General features: G+C 44.1%; 1 protein-coding gene across 5 annotated transcripts in view; it reads left to right on the top strand.

Annotated features, from left to right (window-relative positions):
- The window catches only part of NEDD4 (NEDD4 E3 ubiquitin protein ligase), a 214,661-nt gene that overhangs the window by 168,690 nt on the left and 20,139 nt on the right, over positions 1–25,832 (top strand). For 4 of the 5 annotated variants that reach the window (XM_088445051.1, XM_088445042.1, XM_088445054.1 and 1 more), the window contains 9 exons: positions 3,311–3,376; positions 3,700–3,819; positions 10,457–10,651; positions 11,338–11,415; positions 12,891–12,945; positions 13,040–13,098; positions 14,163–14,228; positions 15,159–15,388; positions 18,377–18,498. In XM_088445051.1, coding sequence (XP_088301177.1) covers positions 3,311–3,376; positions 3,700–3,819; positions 10,457–10,651; positions 11,338–11,415; positions 12,891–12,945; positions 13,040–13,098; positions 14,163–14,228; positions 15,159–15,388; positions 18,377–18,498 — 991 coding nt within the window. The remainder of the gene's footprint in view (positions 1–3,310; positions 3,377–3,699; positions 3,820–10,456; positions 10,652–11,337; positions 11,416–12,890; positions 12,946–13,039; positions 13,099–14,162; positions 14,229–15,158; positions 15,389–18,376; positions 18,499–25,832) is intronic. The other variant, XM_088445031.1, reaches the window with a different exon arrangement.

Genomic DNA, 25,832 nt, shown 5'->3' with positions numbered 1-25,832 from the left:
CTTTGTCATCCGACAGTTGGCGGTCTATTTCGGACATATAATCACCGATGTTCTGAACAACAATTGCTCCACCCTTGTCCGCCAGGCGGAACACAACATCCTTGTAATTAGATAAACTTTGTAAGGCTGTCCATTCGCCAGCTGATAAATTATTCCTAATCGCTGCGTCATTCACAGAACTTTTCACATCATGATCCATCATCCGTATGTATGTTTTAATAGCCGCATTGTTGGATACTGGCTCAAAGTGCGACCTTGGTTGCAATTTGCGAAGAGCAAATGGAATTTCATGCTCAGAAGATTTGATGGATCGAGGCGGTGCTTTAGTACCATTAAAGTACTCATGTAATTTTAATTGTCTATTCAGACGATATTTTTCCACCTCCCATTTCATTGGGTCAAATTTTGTTGTTGTTCTAAATGATAGGCCACGACTCAAGACTTTAATCTCAGTATTAGTTAAAATACGAGACGAGATGTTAATAACTAGCGTCTCCGTTGTGAGGGGGGGTCTCCCCACTTTTCTTTGATTTGAGTCGTGTATGCTGCTGGCCCCTACGGGTAAATCTACTCGACCCCTCACGAGTGACTACTAGTTTACGGGTCGCTTCCTCGATTACTAGCAGCATAAGGTCGTAACTGCATTTATTTAAAATGGCAATCCATTTTTTGCAAAAGTTCATATTATGACGACCTATCGTTGGGCAATTTCTTACACGGAATCCCCGTGGGATCCGTTTCTGTTTAAAGTAATCACTAAGTGTTACTCCATGATAGTGATAGTCCAGCTCTTTTTGTTTCAATCTTACCCAATCACGGTAGAGGTATTGGAGTGATTTTGTTGCTTCATCCTCACAAAATTGCTCCTTAAATAAAATCGCCTCAGCATCTGAGTCAGAATAAATAAACGTGCTTCCTTGTGTCAATAATGCCATGTTAATGGCTTCAAATGCACCCTCTCCTTCATTGTTATCCTCTGTCATTCTCCAAAATCAATACCCTACTTAAGTAGGGAAAAAATTAGTGTGAGTCACGCTGGATCTTCAAATTAGATGCATTAGCCCCACGGTGCCTTAATGAAAATTTGGGTCTACACTGTATTCTTTAAAACATTGTATATAATTATCTAGTGGGTGTATCTTATTGCCTGTTTTATGATACCATTTATTTTTATGGGTGTGGAGTCTTTATGTTCCTGGATTATTCTTTGAGTATTGACCACATGAATCTATTTTCCTGACTACTTGTTGATTGCTTTAGGTTAACAACAATGATAATATATGGTATTATGTGGTATCTGTTAATCCCTGGAACATTTATGCTTAACTTGTACATGTTCCAGGTTGATGGGACTATTATGATCATTACATAAGGGCAATATATTTTTACTGCACGTCCTGTGTTTACATGTATGTATTGGCTTTATGCTCCTCTCTTTATTTATTGCAATGTAGTTATGTCTTTATTATGATGTAATCTATTATTCTATATTAGATATGTTTATAAAGCAGTGATGTTGCTGTTTTATCTATTTCCCTGTTATTTTTCTGCACTCCATAACATTCTTGCATTTCCGTCACACTGTGTGTTACCAGGGCAACGGGGAGACCTTTGTGGTGGGAGTCTCCACAGTCACATGACCGGCGCGTTGCTAGCGCTGGTGTGGTGTGAGTGTTGATGATGTCATCAGCGGGAGACCCGACCCTGGATAGCGCACAGTCCGGATTGCACGTGGAGATATGTGAGTATAAATGTTGGTGTTTATATGTTATTTGTTTGTACCTTGATGAAGGAGCTACATTAAATGCTCCGAAACGTCGGTGATCTATTCACTACTACCTGTGTTAGCTTTCTTTGGAGACAGAGTGCCGCCTATATGCCATGTATATATATTGTTAGTTCAAACAATCTTTTCTGCCTAAAGTAAACAAATCTTATTAAAATGACTGTCCTGACAATACACATAGGATAGAAATGTTGTACAATGTTTTGTCATTTCTGCTTCGCCACCACCTATGATTCTTGCAGGATTAGCTAGTGTGTATTTTATCCTCTGAGCACCAGGCATTATTAGTTTACACTGTCACACTACACATCAGTGAGCATGCATAGCCAATGGAGTGTCCCAGCTGCCGACGCCGGCAAGGTCAATGATGCAGGTGAACTATCATTCGGGCGGTCATTCACTGCATCGTGCAGTGTGTACTGACGGCCCGATATATCGTTCATCAGTACCATTGGGATCACATTGGCAGGTCACTAAGTGTATACCCAGACTAAGGTGGATGAGCCGGCCTGGCACTGGAATTTCTCTTAAGCTTGGGTACACACTATAAGATATATAGTTCCGACAGGGATCTGATTGTGCGGATCATATAGTGTATACTGCCAGGCGCACGTGCACGGCGGTCGTTCATCACATCGTCCCATCTGCTGTGCTTCACAGAAAAGGGGACACTGCAATACGCCTTGCTGCTACTTAGCTGTAACGATATATCACTCCATCATACACTGGATCGCTAAGTGTGTACGACGTGTGCAATATATATCGTTACATTGCTTCGTTACATCACTTAGTACACACATCGTATAGTGTGTACCTAGCTTTTGTTATTGGTGATCTCAGTGTGTGCTTTCCATCTCTTGACTATTCATTGTTCAAAAATGGAAAGGAGAAGGAACAGAATAAATGTCTGTGTCCCAACCCTACACTGGATATGTGTAGAACAAAGGTTAATTCTTCCTTTATCAGATTTCTCATCTTAGGTCTTCCACCTGCTGGTGTCCGTGTCATTATGCAGGCCTGGATAAGCTGTGGCTCTCCAAGTTTTGTGATTCTACAGGTCCCAGCATACCCTGTCAGGTATCTGACAAAGTATGCTGGGGATTGTGGTTTCAGAACACCTGGAGAACCACAGGCTGTCCGGGCATGCCATAGACTGAAGTTTTCTTTCCATGTAAGTTTTGAAAGGTGCCTTCTCTGTTTCAATAGGAAACTAGTTGTGGCTAAGGCATGTCAATAAGGTGGAATACAAGCACATCAATAAAAAGTTGCTTATTTTAGATAATTGTTTACATAATACAGTGCGTATTACGATTACTTTCATACAGAAAGATTGAGATAGGTGGTGGTGATCCTACGTAACATTTAGCAGCTCTCGGGCTGCAGCACATAATACAGCAGATTTCAATAAGGAAGTAATATTACATACTTTACATGATCTAGAAATGCAATAAGGCTCAAATCTCTTACAAAGCTCGACAGCTTGCCATATTTATCACTTTTTTTTCTTAAATATATTTTATGAAGGTCCATTCCAACAGAAGAGCGAGCTTGCAATCCTATACACATGAAGAACTGCCTACGTTACCAGTTGTAAGATTTTGTTTTTGCTTCTAATGCATGATAAGCTGGCTGTGTTCTTATCCCATCACTTTACACCTGTTTATTGGTATATTTGTATCACAGTACACAGTAATTGGCGATGAAATGTATTTGTCCATCTTTCATTAAGTTCTGTATACAGTATTTAGCTCTTCTCACCCACGTATGGCTTCTGTTACCTCTATAGCAGTTTGCCTTGTGCACTTTTATAATGGAGTGATGGTTTCAACAATTAGATTTTTCTGTTCCAGAAATAATTCATCTGTTTAGTTTGTTTCATTTATGATTTGTAAACCTGCTGCTTCTTTGTACAGTTATTACCCACATCTTCTGGATTACCACCTGGTTGGGAAGAGAAAAAAGATGAAAAAGGGAGGTCATATTATATAGATCACAACAGAAGAACCACTACATGGGAGAAGCCTATATTTCAGGTACTACAGCAGTACTTATTACTGATATGTTTCATTTGCTTTCTATGTGAAGGTACTTCTGTTAAGGCATAGCTATAATTTATTATTGCAGTGACCTCTTAATTCTAGCCTGAATACACCATGCAGCGCGTGACACCTGGCGCAAGTGATCCGCCAGGTCCTGTGCGCCTCTGCTTGCACAGAGTGTCTTTATAGCCAAAAAATATGTCCTAGCTGCAATCCGATGCGACAAATTTTAGTCAATGAATTGGTCAGTACAGAATGGACCTACATAGAGGTCTATAATAACAGGAACACGTATAGTAAAGTATAAGCAAACATATGGTAAAGTGATTTAGATAATGTCTGTTCTAAACATAATCTAAAACAGTCAACGCATTCGATTTTTAAACTGGTAAAAAGAGAATTAAATCAGAAAGCTTGAAAGAAAAGAGCAAAGAAAAAGTGCCGGGTGGCCATCCACAGAGAAAGCTGAAGAAAAGAGGGAAAAAGGGAAGGGCAGCTGGTTCGGCTTGGCTTCTATCGGACTTCCGAACTATATGGTCTAATAGTGTAAAATCCAACGTGCAGGAATATTTTTGAGGTACGTGAAAATGTGAGGTCCATGTTCCACATTTTTGAGAAACTCTTACAGAAGCCATGCAGAATACTAGGAAAGTATTCTGTAGAATGTATGTGGCATACTTTGGCTATAATTTACTGTATATGTGGGGTTTCAGTTTGTTTCCAATTTGCTGAATGGCTGAGCAAGAGATTTGGAAACCCATAACATATCTATCCTCCAATAAATCCGATGATTGCCAGAGAAATGTGTATAGTCTCTTGCTTTTCAGTTTTTCATATGCCAAGAATCGAAAATAACATCTAAAAGCCATTTCAGGAGATACTGGAAGGTCTGCTGTCGGCTTAGTGTGTGTGGGGGGCTATTGTAACTTCTGGACCTGTTCTCCTGGTCATCTTGCTTTTCTTTAAGGTCAACAATCTCTGTACGCAACAGCGCCAGCTCCCTGTCCACCACTCCCCTGAAAGTGACATAAATCATCAGTCTTAGTCTCAACAACGTCTGTTCTATTGCCCAGACCAGCAATGTCCGACTTCTACAGTACGCTTCAGCTGCTACTGAAAAGTTAGTTTGACTACATCAACAAGATTAGTGAGAACCACCTATATGTTAAGGTCTATCTCCATGTAAGGCATAATCAAGCGGGATGAACTAAATCGGAGTGGTGCAAGAGGTGGATTTCTTCTTTTTATAAGAAATGACACTAGGCATCCAGTGTGTCAAACCCTTGCACAAATAAATTACATATACAGACAGTCAGATAAATTATACAAAGAAGATACAGATCCAATTTTAGCGTTAGATGGTAGGCCCATAGAGTCCAGGATTTGGACATTATTGTAGAGTCACATTTGACTAAAAAAAATCGGTATGGTTTCAAGCACAAGATAAAAATGTCAGAAAGCACAATGCGTAGTGATAGCAATATGTAGGTAGTGGACAGGGCCTACAGGTCACAGACAAAGCAGTATCAGGATTTAAAGGATAGGCACTGTGCCACAGTTTGTCCATACAAGGTATCTCAGGGAGTGATAGTACATAAGGGACAGCTGGGGGAATGGAGAGAAGCAATGCAGGCTCTGCAGTGAGGAAATAAATATAAGCCAGTAATGATGGACTCAGCCGTTGAGAGGCCAAGGACAAACATTTGGTGGAGGGGACCCTGGAGCTGAAAAGTACTGCAGCACTAAGGCGGAGGTTCGCTGGCTGCCGCAGTCCAGAGGGTGAAGACAGCCTGTCATGCTGCTGTCTGCAGAGGTCAGTCGGGCTGGGAAGAAGTGCCCGTCACCAGCTCACATATCCATGGCCCTTGTAGCAAGTATGGTGGAGGTGGAGGGAGATCGAAGAAGAGAGCTGGTAGCAGGAGGGGCAGACACCTGGTCGTCAATATAGTGTTGGTCCCAGTGCGGGCAGCCAGGCACCGAAGTGTCACAAAGGGGACTCCAGCCCAGGGAAGGGCAGAGCCGCAGACACCAGGTGAGATTTACCAGCCATAATGGACCAAGAAACTTGGTGAGGGAGCTGGGAAGAACTGCGGGAAAGGTCACCAGGACATGTCGGAGAGGAGTTTTGCATCTCGCTGCGGCTGCATCTGGTAGGCCTCCGGTCACCTCAGAGAGATCAGCTGGACCGTGCAAGGAACGGAGTTAGTCTGTGGACAGCATACACAGGGCCTGATTCAGGTTGGATCGCAATGCTGCGTTCACACGCAGCCGGCCGATGTTTGGGAATGCGATTGCAGGCAGTATGCAGACCCACCACTTAGTGATTGATGGGAAGTGTCGTTTGTGGGTGATGACGGGTGGGTGGTCGTGCTAACGCATGCGTGTCAGTGCGTTCGAACTCCGTTGCAGGGGCGTGCATAAATTCACAGCGAACCCATACGCAGCCTGAGTACTCACTGCGTGCAGGAAGTTTAGCAACTTCTGCGGCAGGGTAATGTCAGCCACAAGTGTGGGTGCAGCTCCGATGTTACTGATTATTTTGAATATTTGCACATTAGTACGGATGTGAGAAGAGGGTAAGGGGGCGGCATTATGTAGTGCTGGGCGTCTGCATCTTGTGCTGCGATGGCAGTGCGAATGCATTCATTAGCATATTTTCGCAGTGGCCGGTTGCGTGCAAACGCAGCATTGCGATCCAACCTGAATCAGGCCCACAGTCCGCTCTCCAGAGAAGGATTTTTTTTAAACGAAATGCCAGTAAATTCAGCTGATGAAAAGTAGGACACAGCTTGCTGATTGTATCTGCCATATTAGGCAGCTAGGCAATATACCATTTAGTAAAGCATTCAATTATGTTAAAGCTGAAGGTACACTTTTGCTGCAGTCGCATTAAACAGCTCTTCTCTGCGCAACATGTCCTGTGTGACTTGTTTTGCGTAGTGTTTATTTTTGCATCTTTTTGCCCGAAAATGCTTCTTAATCGCAATTGGTTGTGGCAAACCGTTTCACAAGACTACACTGCTTTGACATGCGCCCACCTGTATATCTGTGTGCGACTGAATCTCTGAATCTGTATACGCAGTGCTACTATGCAGCAGTTGCGACTTTTTTTCACGCCAAGCTCCATTGTGTTTCGTATACAAAATTAGACACAGATTATGTTGAAATTTAAATAAATTAAGTAGTGCTTAAGACTTTAAGGAAATTGATATTGGGAGTGTCTTACAACAATATACTAATTATATTATATAATTAAAACACAATATCATAATCACATAAAATGTAAAAACGTTCCGATATAAACAATGCACCAGATCTTAATTACTGCAGAGCTGAGTAAATAGAAGGGCAGCAGCTCTGTTTGTGACCTTCTGTTAGTAACAAGTAACCAGTTACGCAGTCTTTCCGACATCACTATTCCTAATAAGAAACTGTTCCACCCCATGAACACCTTTGATGTACAGTGCCTGTATGTCAAACGTAGCAAAAAATATGTACAGTATCCTTCCATTTTATCTTATGAATTTGATTAAGAAATGATGTTGAATCTTTAATATGAGATCTGTGGGAAGCTGCGTATGGTTGTAAAAAAAATCTACAAATTGATGGATTGGCAGTTAGTGATGCAATACCCGAAATTATAGGCTGCCCTGGTGGTGTATCCAGATTACGTGTCATATTAATCAGTGCAGTCTCATGAAGCAGTTTGTTGCATCTGTTTGCGACTAAAAGTTTTTTGGGGCGGAAGACGCTTGGCACAAGCAGAGTTGCATTTGACCTGGCAGCTCTCTTGCGCCGCAAGGCGTATTGAGACTAGGTGTAGGCAGGGCCGCCATCAGGGGGGGGTCTGCCGGGACCTGGAGTCCCGTGCCCGGAGAGAGAGGGGGCCCGGTGACAGCAGGGCAGAAGATATGAATCGGGCTTCGGCAGCCTGGGAGGAACAGCGCAGTGCCGCCGACGGTATTTGAAACATGGCACCATCTGCGAGCTATAATCAGGAGTGGCTGCGATGGCCGCTCCTGATTGGCTGCTGATATGCGAGCTGTGATTGGCTCGTGGACAACGCCATATTTGAAATACTGCCGGCAGCGCTGGGCTGTTTCTCCCAGGCTGCCGTTGTATATCTGCACCACTGTCTCCCGGGGCCGGGCCCGCTGACACTGAGAAACAAGGTAGGACTCGTAGTCCCTGCCGTATGCCCCTCCACCTAGTGCAGCTGGCCTTCCCTTCCCTAACCCCATACTCCAGTCAACCTTCGCCTGCCCTGTGCCCCCCTTGTCCAGACAGCCTTCTCTGCCCTATGCCCCCCAGTCCAGCCAGCCTTTCCTGCCCTGTGCTCCCTCTAATCAAGTCAGTCTTCCCTGCCCTTTGCTCACCCTAAACCAGCCATCCTTCCCTGCCCCGTCATCCTTCCCTTCCCCGTCATCCTTCCCTGCCCCGTCTAATCCAGCCAGTCTTTTCTGCCTTGTCCCCCCTTCCCAGTCCAGCCTTCCCTGCCCTGTGCCTCCCCCCAAGTACACCTAGCCTTCCCTGCCCCCTCTAGTCCAGCCAGATTTCCCTGCCCTGTGCCCCCCAATTAAGGTCCAGCCTTCCCTGCCTTGTGCACCCCCAGTTCAGCCTTCTCTGTGCCCTCCCAGTCCAGGCTTCCCAGCCGTGTGTTCCCATGTCCTCCCTTCCCGACCCCAAACTTTGAGAATTTTTCAACTGGCTTAATCACCAATTGATGTCCCACTCCCACCCCCAGTGTAACTCTACCCACACTATACACAGCTCCGCCCGCCTCTGCGCCATCCCCCAGGGGGACCCTGCCTATTTTGTCCGGGCCCCCACGATTTCTGATGGCAGCCCTGGGTGTAGGACAATTATGTAGGATTTTGTTGAGCTTAGGATACTCCTTAGCAAAAAGTGATGTGTTGATCTTTGAAATGGGGTGCCAGTGACAGCAGCCAGAAGTAACTAAAGTCAGAGGTGAATACTCTACAGCAGGGGTCTTCATCCTTCAAGACAGTGTGGGCCACATTAAAAAATTAAACGAATCCAGAGGGCCACTAAGCTATACGCCATACAGTAGCACAAATTACACACAGCAGTGCCCCTTTTACACAATGCCCACATTTGTGCCCCTTATACACAATGCCCACAGTTAGTATTGCCCCTTACACATAATGCCCAGAGCAGTGGTGCCCCTTATGCAGTGCCCCCAATAGTGGTAGTGCCCATTATGCAGTGCCCCCAATAGTGGTAGTGCCAGTTATGCAGTGTCCCCAGTAGTGGTAGTGCCCTTTATGCAGTGCCACCAGTAGTGGTAATGCCCCTTATGCAGTGCCCTCAGTAGTGGTTATGCCCCTTATTCAGGGCCCCCAGTAGTGGTGCCCCTTATTCAGTGCTCCTTATGCAGAGCCCACAGTGGTAATGTTCTTTTTGCAATGCCGCCAGTAGTAGTGCCCCTTACGTGGTCCCCCTTATACAGAGCCCACAGTAGTGGTGCTCTTTATGCAGTGCCCCCAGTAGTAATGCCTCCTGTAGTGAAGCAGTTTACACACACAAAAAAAAAATCGTAATCATTACCTTAAGCCCCGCTTCTGCGTTTGCTGCAGTCCGGTAAGCCTGGCTGCTCCTCTGAACTATGGGAGAGACGTCATGGCGTCTCTTTCATAGTGCACTACACATTGCGGAAGCCAGAGCTCAGGAGTGTGCTCCAGCCTCTGGCTGCCGCTGGGTCGGTGAGAGGGCCGGGCACCCGCTGGTAACAAAATCTAAGCGGGCACCCGGCAAATGGAGCCTGTCGGCAGGCCTTGCGGAACCGCTCCACAGTTCCCCGATCGGCGGGCCACAGGTTGAAGATGCCTTCTCTACAGGATCAGGACATCACAAAGGATTGGCTGATGTTAGAACTTTGAGTGCTTTGTTCAGATGCTTTTTGCATGGCCAGAAATAAATGTCTTCTGTATACATAGCATGACTGTATGACTACATCAAACATCTTGCAGTCATTTTAATGTTTTGCAAATACATTTTATGGTGGCATTTCTGTCTCTGGAATTCTTGTATATAAATGTATTGTTCTTTGTACCCAGTGCACCTTTTCGTGATGTGTAAGTCGCCATATTGATTTCTCTAAAACTAAATATAGAATAGTGTGTGTGTGTGTGTGTGTGTGTGTGTGTATATGTAAGTATGTGTGTGTATATGTATGTATGTATGTATATATGTGTGTGTGTGTGTGTGTGTGTGTATGTATGTATGTATATGTGTGTGTATATATATATATATATATATATATATATATTATTTTTTTTATTATTTTTTTTGCTTTAACATTAGGCAAAAGGCAAGTGACTTCTGGGTCTTGTTGCCATTTATCTGCCCTAATGATTGACATAATAATAAATCCATGCCAGGCATGAATAACACAATTTTCAAAGTCCATTTAAAGATGAGAACAATTGGTGACGAGCTAGCTCTATTGTATTGTTTATTGAAAAATAAATCCAGACACAAGATTCTTGTAGAGCAAGTTTCTTGGCCACCCCTACTATTATCTGTTTTATGTTTGTACTGTCTTTGTTTATAGAGACAGGGTGCACAGGGCCTCTGCGTTTGAGTCTTGAATATTCATTCTTTGCTGCAGATACCTGTGGATATGTCACAGCTGTCCCCCAACCAAAGTGGCCCCACCAGTCGTCAACTACAGATGCCAACAATTGAATCCAGCAACTTGTCAGTGGACCAGGATCTGGGATTATGTCAAAAGGGCTGGGAAATGAGGCATGCACCGAACGGACGGCCTTTCTTCATCAATCACATCACTAAAACTACTACATGGGTATCTTACTTCTATTTTCTGTTAATTAAATAACCACGTAGGTATTTTGTAGATCTGTTCATTAAATAATTTCAGAGTAAGTTTTTTATATCTTAGTAAGTGTAAGTAAATATGAAGCCTTGTAAGATGTATACTTTTTTATAGTGTGTTAGAATGAAATGGAAACTAATTTGGGTATTTGTCTAGGGCCTGTTATACTATTCTATTATTTGTATGGTAGATCTATTGTATTGACCAGATCTCTGCATTATAATCCATATTCATCTATTGTAAATGTGCAGAATTATACATGTGCACTATGTCTGCGCTTATGATTGATTCTTTATGTGCAACAAAATAATACATGATTTTCTTAACTTTAATGTGTATTTCTCATGCATGGTTGAGAATTCACATTTATTTCTAATGCTGTTTCAAGCAAGTACTTTTAGTGATGAGAATGGTTTAATGAGATCCCATAAAGTGTAATATATTATTTTTTTAGGTGTTTTATATGTCTCATGTGATCAGATTTTAAATATTATTCAATTTGTGCTTAGACTACATTATTTCTCCCTTTGGTCAGGCTAAATAGCTCACTTATTGCTTACATAATAATAGGGAAGAACCAGAGTGCAGTGTGCAAGAACAATGCATTTTTAGAGACTGCAGTAAACTAACTTGATTTTCAATTTTAAATATTATAGGAAGACCCACGATTGAGAACTCCAGTTCAGTTAAGGCCAAGGCCACCTATCGATCTTGCAGACCTGGGTCCACTACCAGTAAGTTAAAAACAAAAATGAATAAATGTAATTTAAAACATTCAAATGATGGGCAATGCATTTTTAAGGGACATATGTATTTCCCTCCAGCCTTCAAAGTGATGCACAGTACCGTTAATTTATAGAATGAACCTAACATGTCCCTTACTCCAAAATTCCCCCATATGCCGCCTGGATTCCTCGTCACTTACACCTCCCCACATGTCTAAAAATACTCCCCTACAGGAGGTTCGCTGTGCTCCCTTATCCTCCTCTAGTTGGTTGTGTTGTGTGACCTCCCTGCATTGTACCGAGAAGGTCACATGACACGGAAGTCTGTTTATAACAACGCAGAGAAAATATCCTGTTAGTAGTATTGAGCTGAAGCTGCAGGTGAAGGCCTTCCTGGAACTTATTTTTTTTTTCCCAATGTTAAAAAAGAAGTTTGTTTATACAGATATGTCCTCATACACTATTGCTGCAGTTGTGCCAAACAGCCCCTCTCGGTGTGCCAGGTCTCTTGCGACTCTGCTAGTATTAAGCTTTTTTTTCGCTTAAAAATGCGTCTTCGTCATGATGCAATTTGACTCAGGAGCACCATGAGACTGCACTGATTAATTTGATATGCGTCACTTGTATATCATTGTGCATTGAGTCTGAATCTGTACACGAAGTGCTACGATACTGCATCTTTTTTCCACTCCAAGTTCTGTTATGCTCCGTATACATGTCCAGTTGCACACAGATATAGCAATAGGTATCAGTCGCATATCAAATTTAGTCTCATTTTCGAGCGGAGGAAGATGCTCAGAACTAGCAAAGCTGCACAGGACCTGGCGGCTCACTCGCATGACGCCTTACATGGTGTATTGAGGATAGGGGGCAATTTAAATTAGGTGCGAGAATAGCAAAAATACCGTACCTGCGGGAGGTTTTCTTCTCTCGGTCCCAGGGTACAATCCTATTTTAGGAAAAATGGTCGGATTTGCTCTGGGACCCCTGCAGTACCTCCCCCAAAAACTTTTTTGGAAGTTTCCAACTAGCTTAATTACTCCCCATCCGAAGAGCTGTCTTCTTCCTCCAGGCTGTCGGGACCCGGTCTTCTGCAGCAGTGTGTGTGGTAAGTATGTGTGCTTGTGTGCAAGTATGTTTGAGTGTGTGTAAGATGGAGGGGAGATGACCAGGAGCCTTGGAGACCACCGGATCGGTAAGTATCTTTTTTTTTTTTATCTCGTACTACGGGGTATTCTAAGCAGAAAACCCAGCTTGCATTATTTTTTTAATTGGATATTGATATCGCATCCCTGCGGTGATCCAAAATTGGGCGCAAGGTCTGCAAGGTTTTTTGCTGTTTAAACTTCGCTCCCAATTGAATATGGCCCTAAGTGCATGAGGACACATCTTGTAGGTCCTTCAAGTTCTTGCTGTTAATTGTTTTATTGGTGTTTATTTATGATGTATCCGACTATTTCATGTTTTACTACTCTCACTTGCAGCCTGGCTGGGAAGAGCGAAACCACACTGATGGCAGAGTCTTCTACATTGACCACAGTAAGGCAAAATTGTTTTTTTTTCAATTTAGATAATAAACTAAAATGTACTTTTATATTAAGATAAAGTTTTTGTTTTTTATTATTTGTTTCAGATACAAAAAGAACTCAATGGGAGGATCCACGTTTACAGTCTGCCACAATAACAGGACCAGTATGTTTCTATTCGTAATCTAAAGCTCCGTACACACAGAGCGATCAGACAACGATCAGATATCGTTGTCTGATCGTTCTTCATGTGCTGGATGTTCGATATTTGAACATCCAGCACATGCACCAACCCCCAAACAACTATAATGACCCACGATCGCTGGTCCCTATTGTAACCAGGCTTACCTGGTCGATATCGACCAGGTTGGCCTGCATGCATGTGCGGTGGTCGATATCGACCATCCATACCCGCGCATCGACCATCGTTTGGGGGTTGGAAGGGCCCAAATACAGGACGATATGATCGATAATGATATATCGATATCGTTATCGTTCTGATCGTCCTGTTAAATCTGACTGCGTGTACGCACCATTATAGTTTCAAATACAGATGGAAATATTAACAGTAAATGGATTTGCAGCCTAAATAATTTTGTTTTGTGTAGCTCGCATGTGGCTTACACTTGTATCCAAGTTTTCAAAACGCAAAGAAGTGGTAGAGCCATGGCATTATGTAACATTTATTGTGAAACACATAACATGTATACCTTATAACTGTGCAAAACATTTTGTGTTAAACTTGATGGTGGGGTGACAGATGTGAGAGAGAGAGACGGCGATGAGGGTGGGACAACGATGAGGACAGATGAAAGAGAGAGACAGGCGGGAGTAGGGACAGAGTTGATAGAAATGCAGGGGGAGGTCTGATATTGGAAGGCAGAGGAAGATGAAGGAAAAATAAAAGCCCTGTAACACCAGGCACAAAAGCTAGAGATGTGGCGAATGACATTCAAAATATATTACATTTTATGTGACTGTTTTATTAAAAGCAGAAAACTGCTGTAGCCAGGTTAGTATATACAAAATACTAGTTTGTTTTCTGTGCAGATAGAACCAGTTTTAGCTTTATGCAATTGCCATTGTTCCAGAAGTTTACTATACAGTATATTTAGCAAGAGGAGAGCATGGAGCAAGCAGTTGTTTACACTTCAGCATGCATGTAAATGGAAAGCAGCATCTGAATATGTATATTACATTTTCTGAACTTTACTCTTATTTCTTTGAAAGGCTGTGCCTTATTCCCGGGATTACAAAAGAAAATATGAGTACTTCCGCAAAAAATTAAAGAAGCAGGTAAGTGTGCGCCAAACCTTCTGTTGTCTAGAAATAGAACATTGCAGACAGAATCAGTGTACATGTAGTGTTACACTCCTCGTGAGATCAGCACAGTGTGCCAGCAGGTAAGATGTCATGTAATGTGTACAGTATATGTGTTTGGATGTTTTTTGTCAGTAAAATGGAAAGTGTGTTCAGCAGTGGGATCCCTCAAAAAAGTTACCTATAGGCTACAATGGCATTCACTATAGGGATGAATGGGAATGGTGATGTTATGGAATCAGTATGATTTACCGCCGGCTGCATGGCCGGCAGTTCTAATCCCAACAGCAGCAGCCCGACAGAGGAGGAAATCCCGATCGTCCTTAAGGTAAGTATAAACTAACCTAATTCTACACCCTAATCCTCCTTTAGGGGTGCCTAACCCTAACCTCCCCCCAACTGCCTAACCCCCCTCCAAGTCCCTAAACCTAACCCCCCCTTCCCCGCAGCCTAACATCCCCCCGGGGGTGCCTAACCGTCCCCCCCGGGAGCCCCTAACCCTCCCCCCCCCGCGGCTGTCCGCGCCCGGCTTACCATCGATCGGTAAACCAGGTGTCGAGATGTCGACGCCTGTCATTTGTACCTTGCCGGGGTTAAGCAGTCTTGCTTCCCGACTGCTTTCCGGTGTTATGTGAGTCCTTAATTAGTGCAGATATCTCCTACTTTAACGCTTTAACACATGCCTTTGATACCTATTGCTTTTATGATCATCCGGTATCAGCAGTTTAGCATGGTTTTGATCAAATAAACAATGACAAATAGGCCCCTTAATGTGTCCACTATATATGAGCACTTAATGTTAGTCATAGGTATGTTTCCAGTTTTACCTTTTAATAATTATTTAAACAGACTTGCATTTTGCCAGATAAAAGGCATATTTTAAAGAGAATATTTTTTTTCCCTTAGCTTGATATCCCTAACAGGTTTGAAATGAAGTTGCATCGTACAGCCATTTTTGAGGATTCCTACAGAAAGATAATATCAGTGAAGAGGCCAGAGTTCCTTAAAGCACGTCTCTGGATTGAATTTGACAGTGAGAAAGGCTTGGATTATGGGGGAGTTGCCAGAGAATGGTTCTTTCTGATTTCTAAAGAAATGTTTAATCCTTATTATGGCCTCTTTGAGTATTCTGCAGCGTAAGTATATTCATTCGTATTCTCAAAAACAAAAATTTCTATTACCAATTTTATTTTACTGTATTTTTTAAAAACAAAAAGTTATTCAGACATTTTAAGGCAGGCCTGTTTTTGCTGTGAGTGTCTGACACATCTGCTTACTGCATTTTTTCTGGTGCATTTAAAACTGCTAACACCCCTCCAAGTGGATAAATGCATATCCTGTCATTGGAGTTCTATAGTCAGTGCCTGAAGGAGACTGGTCACCCACCCAAGGCCTCTACTGGCTTCTCACGGAAACCAGGAGGCCTTCTCCAGCTTTTGCCATGTGGCCTGGCAATGCGGTGTTCCGCCACTGGAAGGACCAGTGATTCTCTTTTTATTAATATATTTACCATACATAAAATGGTTGTGAAAAATGGGTAATTTTTACAAAGTAAGGGTTTTGTGTTGGATAACGCAAAGTAGAGCTATGCATATGGGCGTCTGTGTCTGCGAAATTGTCCAATGTTTAGTACATATGGCCACTTTGTTTCTTTTATTAGCAGTCAAACTGTTTGCAGCAAACCTCTTTACATGATTTTACCAAGACTCCATTTAATTCTCAATGCAGCAATGTCAGCTGATACCCACAGGCTATTTCAGCCAGATCAATGTCTGCAGCCTATGAGCCTCAGTTTGCTCTGTGTTACTAGAATAGCCACACATGAATTGCATAGGTTCTGTGGCTGGCTGACTTCATATGTGCATTTCACCTGGTTTTGATTAGCCACAAAACCTGTGTAAATCATGTGTCCCTGATAAAAGGGCTATTCCAGCAGTTCTATACTAGAATAATAGTTGTCATGCTTGGTGTTTCTACTTTAATGCTAGAAGAATTCTAAAGGCTTTTTCAGTAGGAAGTATCTTTGTATCACACATCTTTGCCATGAACTGTACAGTGTGGGCCTCATTCAGAGTTGTACTCAAACTAAATGGTTTGCATACATCTCCGATGGTGGGGCACATGTGCAGAATGGGTCCTGTGCCTCCTGAGCTGCAGCCTGCCTTGTGGGAGCGGTGCCGGCTCTGTTCCCTGGAAAATGGGGGCGTATTGCCCCCGATTTGTGCTGGTGCAAGGTTCGACAGACTTCCTGGCCTCTGCTTCAGAGCTACGAGGGCCAATCTGAGTAACCTCAGGGTCACTCAGATGGCTGATGGTCTCGTAGAAGATCCAATGCTGCCTCTTAGCGTGCAGCACTCGGATCTGCAATGCTGCATTAGCATTTGTTGGCATCGCTGCTGCATCCAAAGACACAGCAGCGATGCTAACAGAGTCCATCTCTGATTGAGGCCCAGTATACACATAATGACAACTTGCTGGAAAATTGCTATAGACGTTCTGGTGAGTATTGTTATGGGTCGCTGGCAGCATATCTCTGCACTAGGGGTTGGGGCAAAGGTGTTAATATAATACCTCCCCCTCTGAACATATCCCCAGAAAGGCACTGAGTGGATTCATTTGAGGCCATGTGCTGTTTGTCCTTTCCTCTTCAGTCCAGTATTTAAGAGGTAAACCTAGGGAGATGGACACTCACATAGAGATCACTGAGCTCTATGTAGAGAAAAACAAATCACAGATGCTATATAGAGTCAGAAAAGAGGCTGTGGAACATAGGGGAAATTAAATCAAGGGCGATGTTGAATATTGAAGGGAATGAGAGCCCGGAGCTATTAAAATGGCCGCACTGTAAACCCGCGATTAGTTTAGTCGGATTTCTGCTCGCACCTCAGGAGGGTGCGTGTAGAAATCCGACTACACTAGTGCTGCAATATTAGTAGCGTGCTTACTAAGTGCGCTAACAGCATCGATCCCAGAGAATGCAGTTTACTGCGACTAAAACCGGTCATTAAACTGCACTTCCCGAGTTAAGTGCCGGGCACAATGCAGACAGTCTCAAGATGTGTCCATCTTTGTACCAGTGGTGCATTTGCTACTGTTATTTTAGGTGTATATCAGATTTACATACACCAAACCAGGTCATAATGACAAGAAACGTTTTTGTAACAATTGTTTTGATGTCACAAATAACAGTTAATATGGTATGCTTTAGGCAAAAAGCTCTGTAATGCAGCAAGTTCAAACGTTCTCCTCTTGTACGAATGAAAGTAACAAAAAATTAATTCCAGTAAATGCACAAATCTGAAACGTGTATCTGTATCTCTGTACAAACACACCCAAACTCTACTCAGACTGGTGGCTGCCTCTATCACTGCTCTTTTTTTGTGGCCAACTGCACCACAATATGTATATTTTATACTTCATAAATAGGCATATGCCCAACTCCTCATCGGTCCCTGCATCTCCAAGAGAAAAGTTTTATTTATACTAGAAAGCTGTTTTGCTTTTCAAACATTGTTCTACAATAATTGGAATAGGCATTTACCATCTGACTTCTCTACATCCAGATCATCAGCAATAAGTGATACTTTTGAAAAACAACCGAAAATCAGTGGTCCCTAGAAAGCATACAGATGTGTCCTTCTACACTATTGCTGCAGTAGCGCCAAACAGCCCTTCTCGGCGCACAAGGTGCCGTGCGACTCGGCATCTGTATTCTACTATCTCACTGCTAGGACTGTCTATAAATGAAGACAGTGCTGATTTAGGACACACCCTAAGAGGAAAAAAAAACTCCTATTTGTATTTTTTGGCTTGGAATTTCGCCCTACCCCTAATATAATATCTCTCTATCGTTCGGAAACTAGTTGAAATTGTTTTGGAAGAAATAACATTAATACTCTGCAATTTTTTGCAGTAGTCCAAATTCCACCACAAGGAATTCTGAGAGAGGTTTGTTGTGCAAGCAATATAAATAAGTCATAAAGTGACTTATATCTTACATGTAAAAATTAGTTCTTTTGTTTTACGGTTTCTTGAAAATTTTGGTTAAGGAATTTATATGCTCTTAGATTTTTTTTTTTTTTTATGAAATGAGTACTAACACAGGCTTCTCTTTTTCTCTGCAGTGACAATTATACTTTACAGATTAATCCAAATTCTGGCCTGTGCAATGAAGATCATCTTTCTTATTTTAAATTTATTGGCCGTGTGGCTGGGATGGCAGTCTACCATGGAAAGCTTCTAGATGGTTGGTTGGTTTTCTCGAACTTTCCATAACCACACTATTTGTAAAACCTTGTGTTGTTCTCTCAGAATGCAAGATGCTATGTATAACTTTGTTATGAAAGAAATGTACTTTCTTCAGGTTTAACAACGCATAAAGACATTGTGGTAGCTGGGGCCAATATACATTACATAGCCAAACATTACGCAGACACCCCTTCTAATTAGTGTGCCCATTACAACCACACCATTGCTTAGTGGTGCATACAAGCAAGCATGCTCACAGCCACGTTATTTCCATTAACAGTATCTCAATGGCTTGCATTGTAGAACTGTCATAGCATGTCCCTTCATCTACCTTTTTTCCCTACTAGACCTGGGAGAGTGGACTTTGTGCCCTGTTAATGTGAAGTTGAAGCATCTAGGCGCAACAGCTCAGCCATTAAGCGGTATGCCTCATAAGCTCACAGAACGAGAACACCATAGTGCTAATGGGCATAACATGTAAAAAAATCATCTGTCCTCATTTGTAACACTCACTACCAAGTTCCAAAGTGTCAGTACAAGAACTTCATGGATTGGTTTTCCATGGTAGAACAGGCATAGAGAAGCCTCAGATCACAATGCTTAATGTTATTTGGAGTGATGTAAGTCACACTGCCATTAGACTGTGGAGAAAATGGAAGGGCATTCTCTGGAGTGACAAATCATGCTTCACCATTTTGTCAGTTTGATGGACGTATCTGGGTTTAATGGATGCCAAAATAACGCTTTTAGCCCAAATATGTACTGGCCACTGTAAAGTTTGGTAGAAAAGTGTTTTTTTGTTGTTTCCCCTAGGCCCCTTAGTTCCAGTGAACTAAAGCCTTAATGCTACAGCATACATTCTAGAAAAATGTGTGCTTCTAATTCGGTGTCAGCAGTTTGATATCTACTCTTTTTACTGTTTCAGCCTGACATTGTCCCCTTGTAGAAAGCTAGTACCATCAATTAACGTTGTGCCGAGTTTCATGTTTAAGAATTTGACTGACCTGCACGGAGTCCTGACCTTTACCCTCTCACTTTCCTTGGGACAAGCTGGTACGCCAACTGCGAGCCTGGCCTAATCGACAGCAGTGCATGACCTCACTGACACCGGGTCTGGTGTATTTGGTCGACAGTTATGTTGACTTGGTAGAAATTAGCATGTTGACTGTGACTGTCAACATTCATCATGTCTACACGGATGACATGTCAACACTGTCAATAAACCGTTCCTAGTGGTTTAGTGGTGTCTTACCTGGTCCCGGTGGCAGCGGTGTCTTCCAGGTCCCAACGGAGACAATGTTCCTAACCCTCCCGGCGGCACCTAACCCTAACCAGTATCCTTTGTAAAGATCTACAGTAAAAAATCAGAGTTATGGTATAACATACCTTTCGATAACTCCTTTTTCTTCAAGGTCCACAGAATCTACCTTGGTGGTATGTAGTGGAACGATCAATTTCACCAAACAGCTCTAGCTTTGTCGCTCCCAGCATACATCAGTCCTCCTCGCTATATACCCTGCCCCCAGCCAAAGGCATTCAGTTTATTAACAAGCCTAACTGCAAGAAACGGAAAGTGGAGAAGGAAGGAAGTACATCGCACACAAGACAAACTCCACATACGAAGAGGGAATCAGTGATACGAAAAAAGCAAAAGAACAGATCCCAACTGAGGCCAGGTGCGTCAGGGAGGGTGCTCTGTGGACCCTATGGACCTCGAAGAAAAGGAGTTATCTAAGGTATGTTATACCATAACTCTGATTTTCTTCAGGGTCCATAGGATCCTCAGAATCTACCTTGGGGACATCCTAAAACAGATCCCTTAAGGGTGGGGACGCTCCTGCGCAGAGAGGAGAATCCGCCGCCCAAAGGAAGCATCCTGGGAGGCAAAAGTATGAAATGCATGGAATTTGCTAAAAGTATTGACGGAAGACAAAGTGGCTGCCCTTGTATAGGTGTTCAGCCGAAGCACCATGTCTAACCGCCCACGATGTTTGGGACAAGGAGACCAGCCTGTGTATAGACCTGAGAAATAGTCGTACGCAGCCAGCGAGCCAAAGTCTGTTTGTTTGCTGGCCAGCGTCGTTTTTGAAACCCATATAACACAAAGAGCTAATCTGATTTCCAGATGGAGCTGGTACGATCCACGTAAATATGAAGGACTCGAACAACATCCAAGGAAGCTTCACCTGTAGACAGGTCTGAAGACTGAAAGGCCAAAACTACAATCTCCTCATTCATATGGAAACGGGAAACCACCTTTGGTAGGTAATCCACCTTAATACGGAGGACAGCTCTATTTTGATGGAAAATCAAATATGGAGAGCGACATGACAGGGCTGCCAAGTCAGAAACTCTACGAGCCGAGGCGATGGCGAGGAGAAAATGTACCTTTGCTGTCAACCTACTAAAGTCCACTGTACTCAAAGGGAGCCATCTGCAACGCCCTGAGAACCAAAATTAAATCCCACGGAGCCACTGGAGGGACAAATGGAGGTTGTAGCTGGAGAACCCCCAGCAAGAATGTTCTAACATCTGGCAGAGGGCAATTTTGTATTGAAACAAAACTGATGAAGCAGACATCTGAACTCTCAAGGTAGCCAGACAAAGACCGAAGTCTAATCCTTCCTGAAGAAAAGCAAGTGTCCTTGCAACCTTGAAAATCTTAGGGTCATATTTTCTGTGAGCACACCAAAGAAAAAATGAATGCCAAATTCTGTGATAGATGTGAGCGGAAGCAGGCTTCCTTGCCCTCAGCATCTTCTGAATCACTGAGGCCAAAACACCTTTGGCCTTGAAGACGTCAGACTCAACAGCCATGCCATCAAAGCCAGCCGAGGTAAATCCTGTTATAGGCAGGGACCCTGCACTAGCAGATCCGGCCATAGAGGCAATGGAAGTGGACTGTCTATGGATAGACAAGTCAGGTCGGAGAACCAATGCCTCCTGGGCCAGGCAGGGTCTATTATTATTATCCTTCTATCTTCCTGCTTGAACTTTCTGACGACCCTTGGGAGGAGGGAGATTGAAGGAAACAGGTATGCCAACCTGAAATCCCATCTCACCGCCAGAGCGTCCACGAAGGCGGCTGAGGGGTCCCTCATTCTGGACCCGTACCTGGGGACATTGTGATGTGACGCCATGAGGTCCACGTCTGGTAATCACCACTTGTCCACCAGGATTTGAAAGACCTCCGGATGAAGAGCCCATTCTCCAGCGTGTATGTCCTGGCGACTTAGGAAGTCCTCTTCCCAATTGAGAACACCTGGGATGAATATTGCTGAGATTGCTGGAAGATGGCATTCTGCCCACTTCCCTCATGGCCGACCGACTTCGTGTGCCTCCTTGATGATTGATGTAGGCCACTGCTGTCACGTTGTCAGACTGAACCTGAACAGGCCTGCCCTGTAGGAGGTCCTGCGCCAGTATGAGCGCTCTGTGCACTGCATGAAGCTCCAATATATTCATTGGTAGGTGACTTTCCAGCATTGGCCACCTCCCTTGGAAGGTGTGGTGACCTGTCACCGCTCCCCATCCTCGCAGACTTACGATTGTATTGAGAAGTACCCATTCAGGTACTCATAATGAACGACCCTTGTTTAAATGAGTCGTTTCCAGCCACCAGGCGAGGGAAAGCCGAACCTCTGGCGAGATGCAAATCATCTGGGATTTTATCAGATACTGTCCATCCCAATGCGCCAGGATCCAATTCTGCAGGGACCTGGAGTGGAACTGGGCATAAGCCACCATGTCGAATGTGGATACCATGGAGCCCAGCACCTGCATTGCCAAGTGTACCGACACTCTTTGCTTGCAGAGAAGACTGCGCACCCGAGATTGTAGTGTCAGAATTTTGTCTTCTGGTAGAAGAATCCTCTGTCCCAGAGAGTCCAGCAGTGTCCCCAAGTGCACCATCTGCTGGGTTGGAGAAAGAGAGGACTTTTTCCAATTTATTATCCAGCCGTGCTCTTGTAGGCAGACAATGGTCACCTGGAGATGACATTGTAACATCTCCTCAGATTGTGCGAATATCATGAGGTCATCTAAATATGGCAGTATCCTAACTCCTTGTTGTCTGAGATGAGCCGTCATGACTGCCATTATACTGGTAAATACCCGAGGAGCTGTGGCCAGCCCGAAGGGTAGAGCCTGAAATTGGTTATGTTGCTTATATATCGCCAATCTCAAAAATCTTTGCTGGGATCGAGCAATCGGCACATGCAGATATGTATCCTGGATATCCAGGGAGACCATGAAATCCCCAGTTCCATCGCCAGCATAATTGACCGTAGGGTTTCCATACAGAATTTTGGCACATGGATGAACCTGTTGAGAGACATCAGATTCAGTATAGGGCAATCTGACCCATGTGATTTTTTTAATCAAAAATAAATTTGAATTACAACCCTTTCCCTGTTGCGTCACAGGGACAAGGGGCTATGACACCTGACTTCAGGAAGGCCCCAATAGACTCCCGGTAGGCCGTTGCCCTGACCGGGTCTAAAGGAAGGTTTGTATCCACAAACCTCTGAGGTGGATGCCTCAGGAATGCTATGGCATAACCTTGAGAAACCAGCTCGCAAACCCAGGCATCCGTAGTTGTCTGATACCAAGCCTGGGAGAACTGCAAGGGTTGGCCTTCGATTGCCACCCCTCCCCCCAGGGGGAGGCCTGTCCCATCAGACAGCAGACTTACTATCTGGCTTGGAGGCAGGATGTTTGCCTGACCAAGATTTTTTGGGCTGATGTGTCCTGCGGGTATGACTCTGTCTAGAGGAGAACTGACCCTTCACCATACTCTGTGGGCGAAAGGACTGAGCTGCCGACTGCCTAACTTTAAGGGTGGTCGCGGATGGCAATTCAGCCGACTTCGGTGTTGCCAGAGAAGTCATTGTCATCCATCTCCGGTCCAAACAGTACCTTCCCCACAAAATGCAAAGATTCAGGAGCCTTCTTGGATCCTGCATCCGCCTCCAGGTTTATTACCGCTTCCCCCTATACACAGCTGCTTCTCTCATCTGATAGAAAACAGACTGCTGTTCTCTGGTAGCATCAGGTATAGTACCCTCCAGAGCTGTCGTCCATTCTTCCATAGCTTTGGCTACCCAGGCTACAGCCATAGCTGGTCTGGTAATGGCTCCAGATAATGAAAACATTGATTTCAAATGATTGTCAAGTTTCTTATCTGTAACCTCTTTTAAAGAGGATGCTGCAGGAACGGGTAACGTAGCGCTCCTAATCAACCTTGTGACATGAGCGTCTGTCGTTGGGGGAACTTCCCATTTGTTACACTTCCCAATTGCAAATGGTTACCGAGAGGTTATATTCCTTGTAGCATGGAAATGCTTCCCAGGAGTACTCCATGCCTAAAACATTAGATTCGTCAGCTGTTCAGACTGAGGAAAATAGTCCTTAGCCACCTTTTGACGTCTAAAGACCACTTTGGCTGTCGGTGGGGGCTCCTCTTCCTCTATACTTAGGACATATCTAACCGCTCTCACCACAGAGGAGACATCCACCAGAGACTGATGGTCTTTTACTGAGTAAGACCCAGAACTCTGAGTATCAGAGTCTGAAGAGGAGTCCAGGTCATTATAAGGCAACTGGTAGGAACCTCTCTTATGCCCCTGCTTTGCTGACACTTGCCTTTCTGGCTGCTGAGGAACTATAGACAGCGGCGTACTCTGACTAGAGTGAGCAGTAGAATTAACCCCACAGGAATTCATAGGGGGCATATACATAGAAGGATGCAACTGCTGTGAATACCCCATACATAGCATGGGGAAGTACCGCAGCCAGAGCCCGCGCTTCTGCAAATTTGTCCACTAAGTGCGACAAAACCTGATACCACCTGGGTGGTTCTAGTGCTTGAGCTCTAGATGTACTGGCTTGAACAGGTAGCTGTTTACAATAGAGACTACACAAACCATCCAGGATAACATCCTGCTCAGAAAGCCTGCCACACAAGATACACATGATCTGAGTACTGGCATATCATCCTTCTCACCTACACCTTTAGACATGACAAATGTATAAATGGTATAAGCTGTACAGCGTAAATGCAATATGACTCCATATCAATGAAACCCCCCACACCAGAGGGATGAGGAGAAACACAGTGACAGGTACAATTGACAGTTTGAAACAAAGAGACAGTACAATACAGCAGCTAGCATTAAAGTCACATACAATGCATAAATACGCACAATTATTATTGCAAATGGTGCTCTGAATCAACTAGCCAGCCACGGAGGGGTAATGGTATGATATCGAGTGTATACAGGGAGACCGACCAACCTCTGAAACAAACAGCTACAGCAGTACACACACACATGCGATCTGCGAGCGTCTCACCACGAGGTGGTCAAATATAGCCAACCAGGCGCTGAATTCCGCCCCGGAAGTTGTGTCTGGGGGATCGCCTTATCTCCCCTTAGCTGTGATTTTGACGGCACGGGTACGCTGGCCTCATAGTAGTAGACACTTACTAGTGCGCTCTAGTACGTCTACTACCCGTCCCTATTGACAGACGATAAGGACCCGGCCGCCTCAGTGAGGATACGTCACACGAGGCCTTCACCCGCTGCTGGACCGATGTTCCTTCTACACCAGATGATAGGACTGCCGCGCACTTACATTTCATCTCCGTACAGACGCAAGCTAAGCCACGCTGAGGCCCTCAGGGCATATAGCAGTACTGGTGTTTTCGGCCCCGGCGGAGGTAGTAGGAGTCGCAGTACCCGCGTCTTTATCGGCGCCTGGTACCGCTAAACGTAAATCATAAAATAAAAAAGCCTGGGACTGCCTAGGCAGTCCCGCTGTTATAACAGGTGCGTCTGGATACTTGCTGCGCACCAAACAAAAAAACTGAATGGCTAGGGGCAGGGTATATAGGGATGAGGACCGATGCATGCTGGGAGCAACAAAGCTAGTGCTGTTTGGTGAAATGGATCATTCCACTACATACCCCCAAGGTAGATTCTGTGGACCCTATGGACCCTGAAGAAGAAAGGTCGACAGTGTCTAGTTAGACACCAGATGTCAGACAGTCAATAGGTTGACAGGGACAAAAAGTCAAAATACTAAAGGTCAACATGTAAAAGTCGATGGGTTCAAATGGTCGACAAAAATAAATGGTCGCTACATTTTATTATTGTAAGGTTTTGGGTTAGGCACTTACCCCGACGAATAGGGTTATGGACCAGACGGGAGGGTTAGTCATTTGCCGGAGGGTTAGGCTCTAGAACTGCCGATTAGGGTCAGGCACCTACCCCGACGGTTAGGGTTAGGCACCAGGAGGGTTAGGGTGAAGATTAGGGTTATATATCTATATGT

Source organism: Taudactylus pleione, unplaced genomic scaffold (assembly GCF_031769625.1).
Source record: "Taudactylus pleione unplaced genomic scaffold, aTauple2 ptg000019l, whole genome shotgun sequence".
Classification (NCBI taxonomy): Eukaryota; Metazoa; Chordata; class Amphibia; order Anura; family Myobatrachidae; genus Taudactylus; species Taudactylus pleione.
This window is presented reverse-complemented; position numbering and strand designations above follow the sequence as displayed.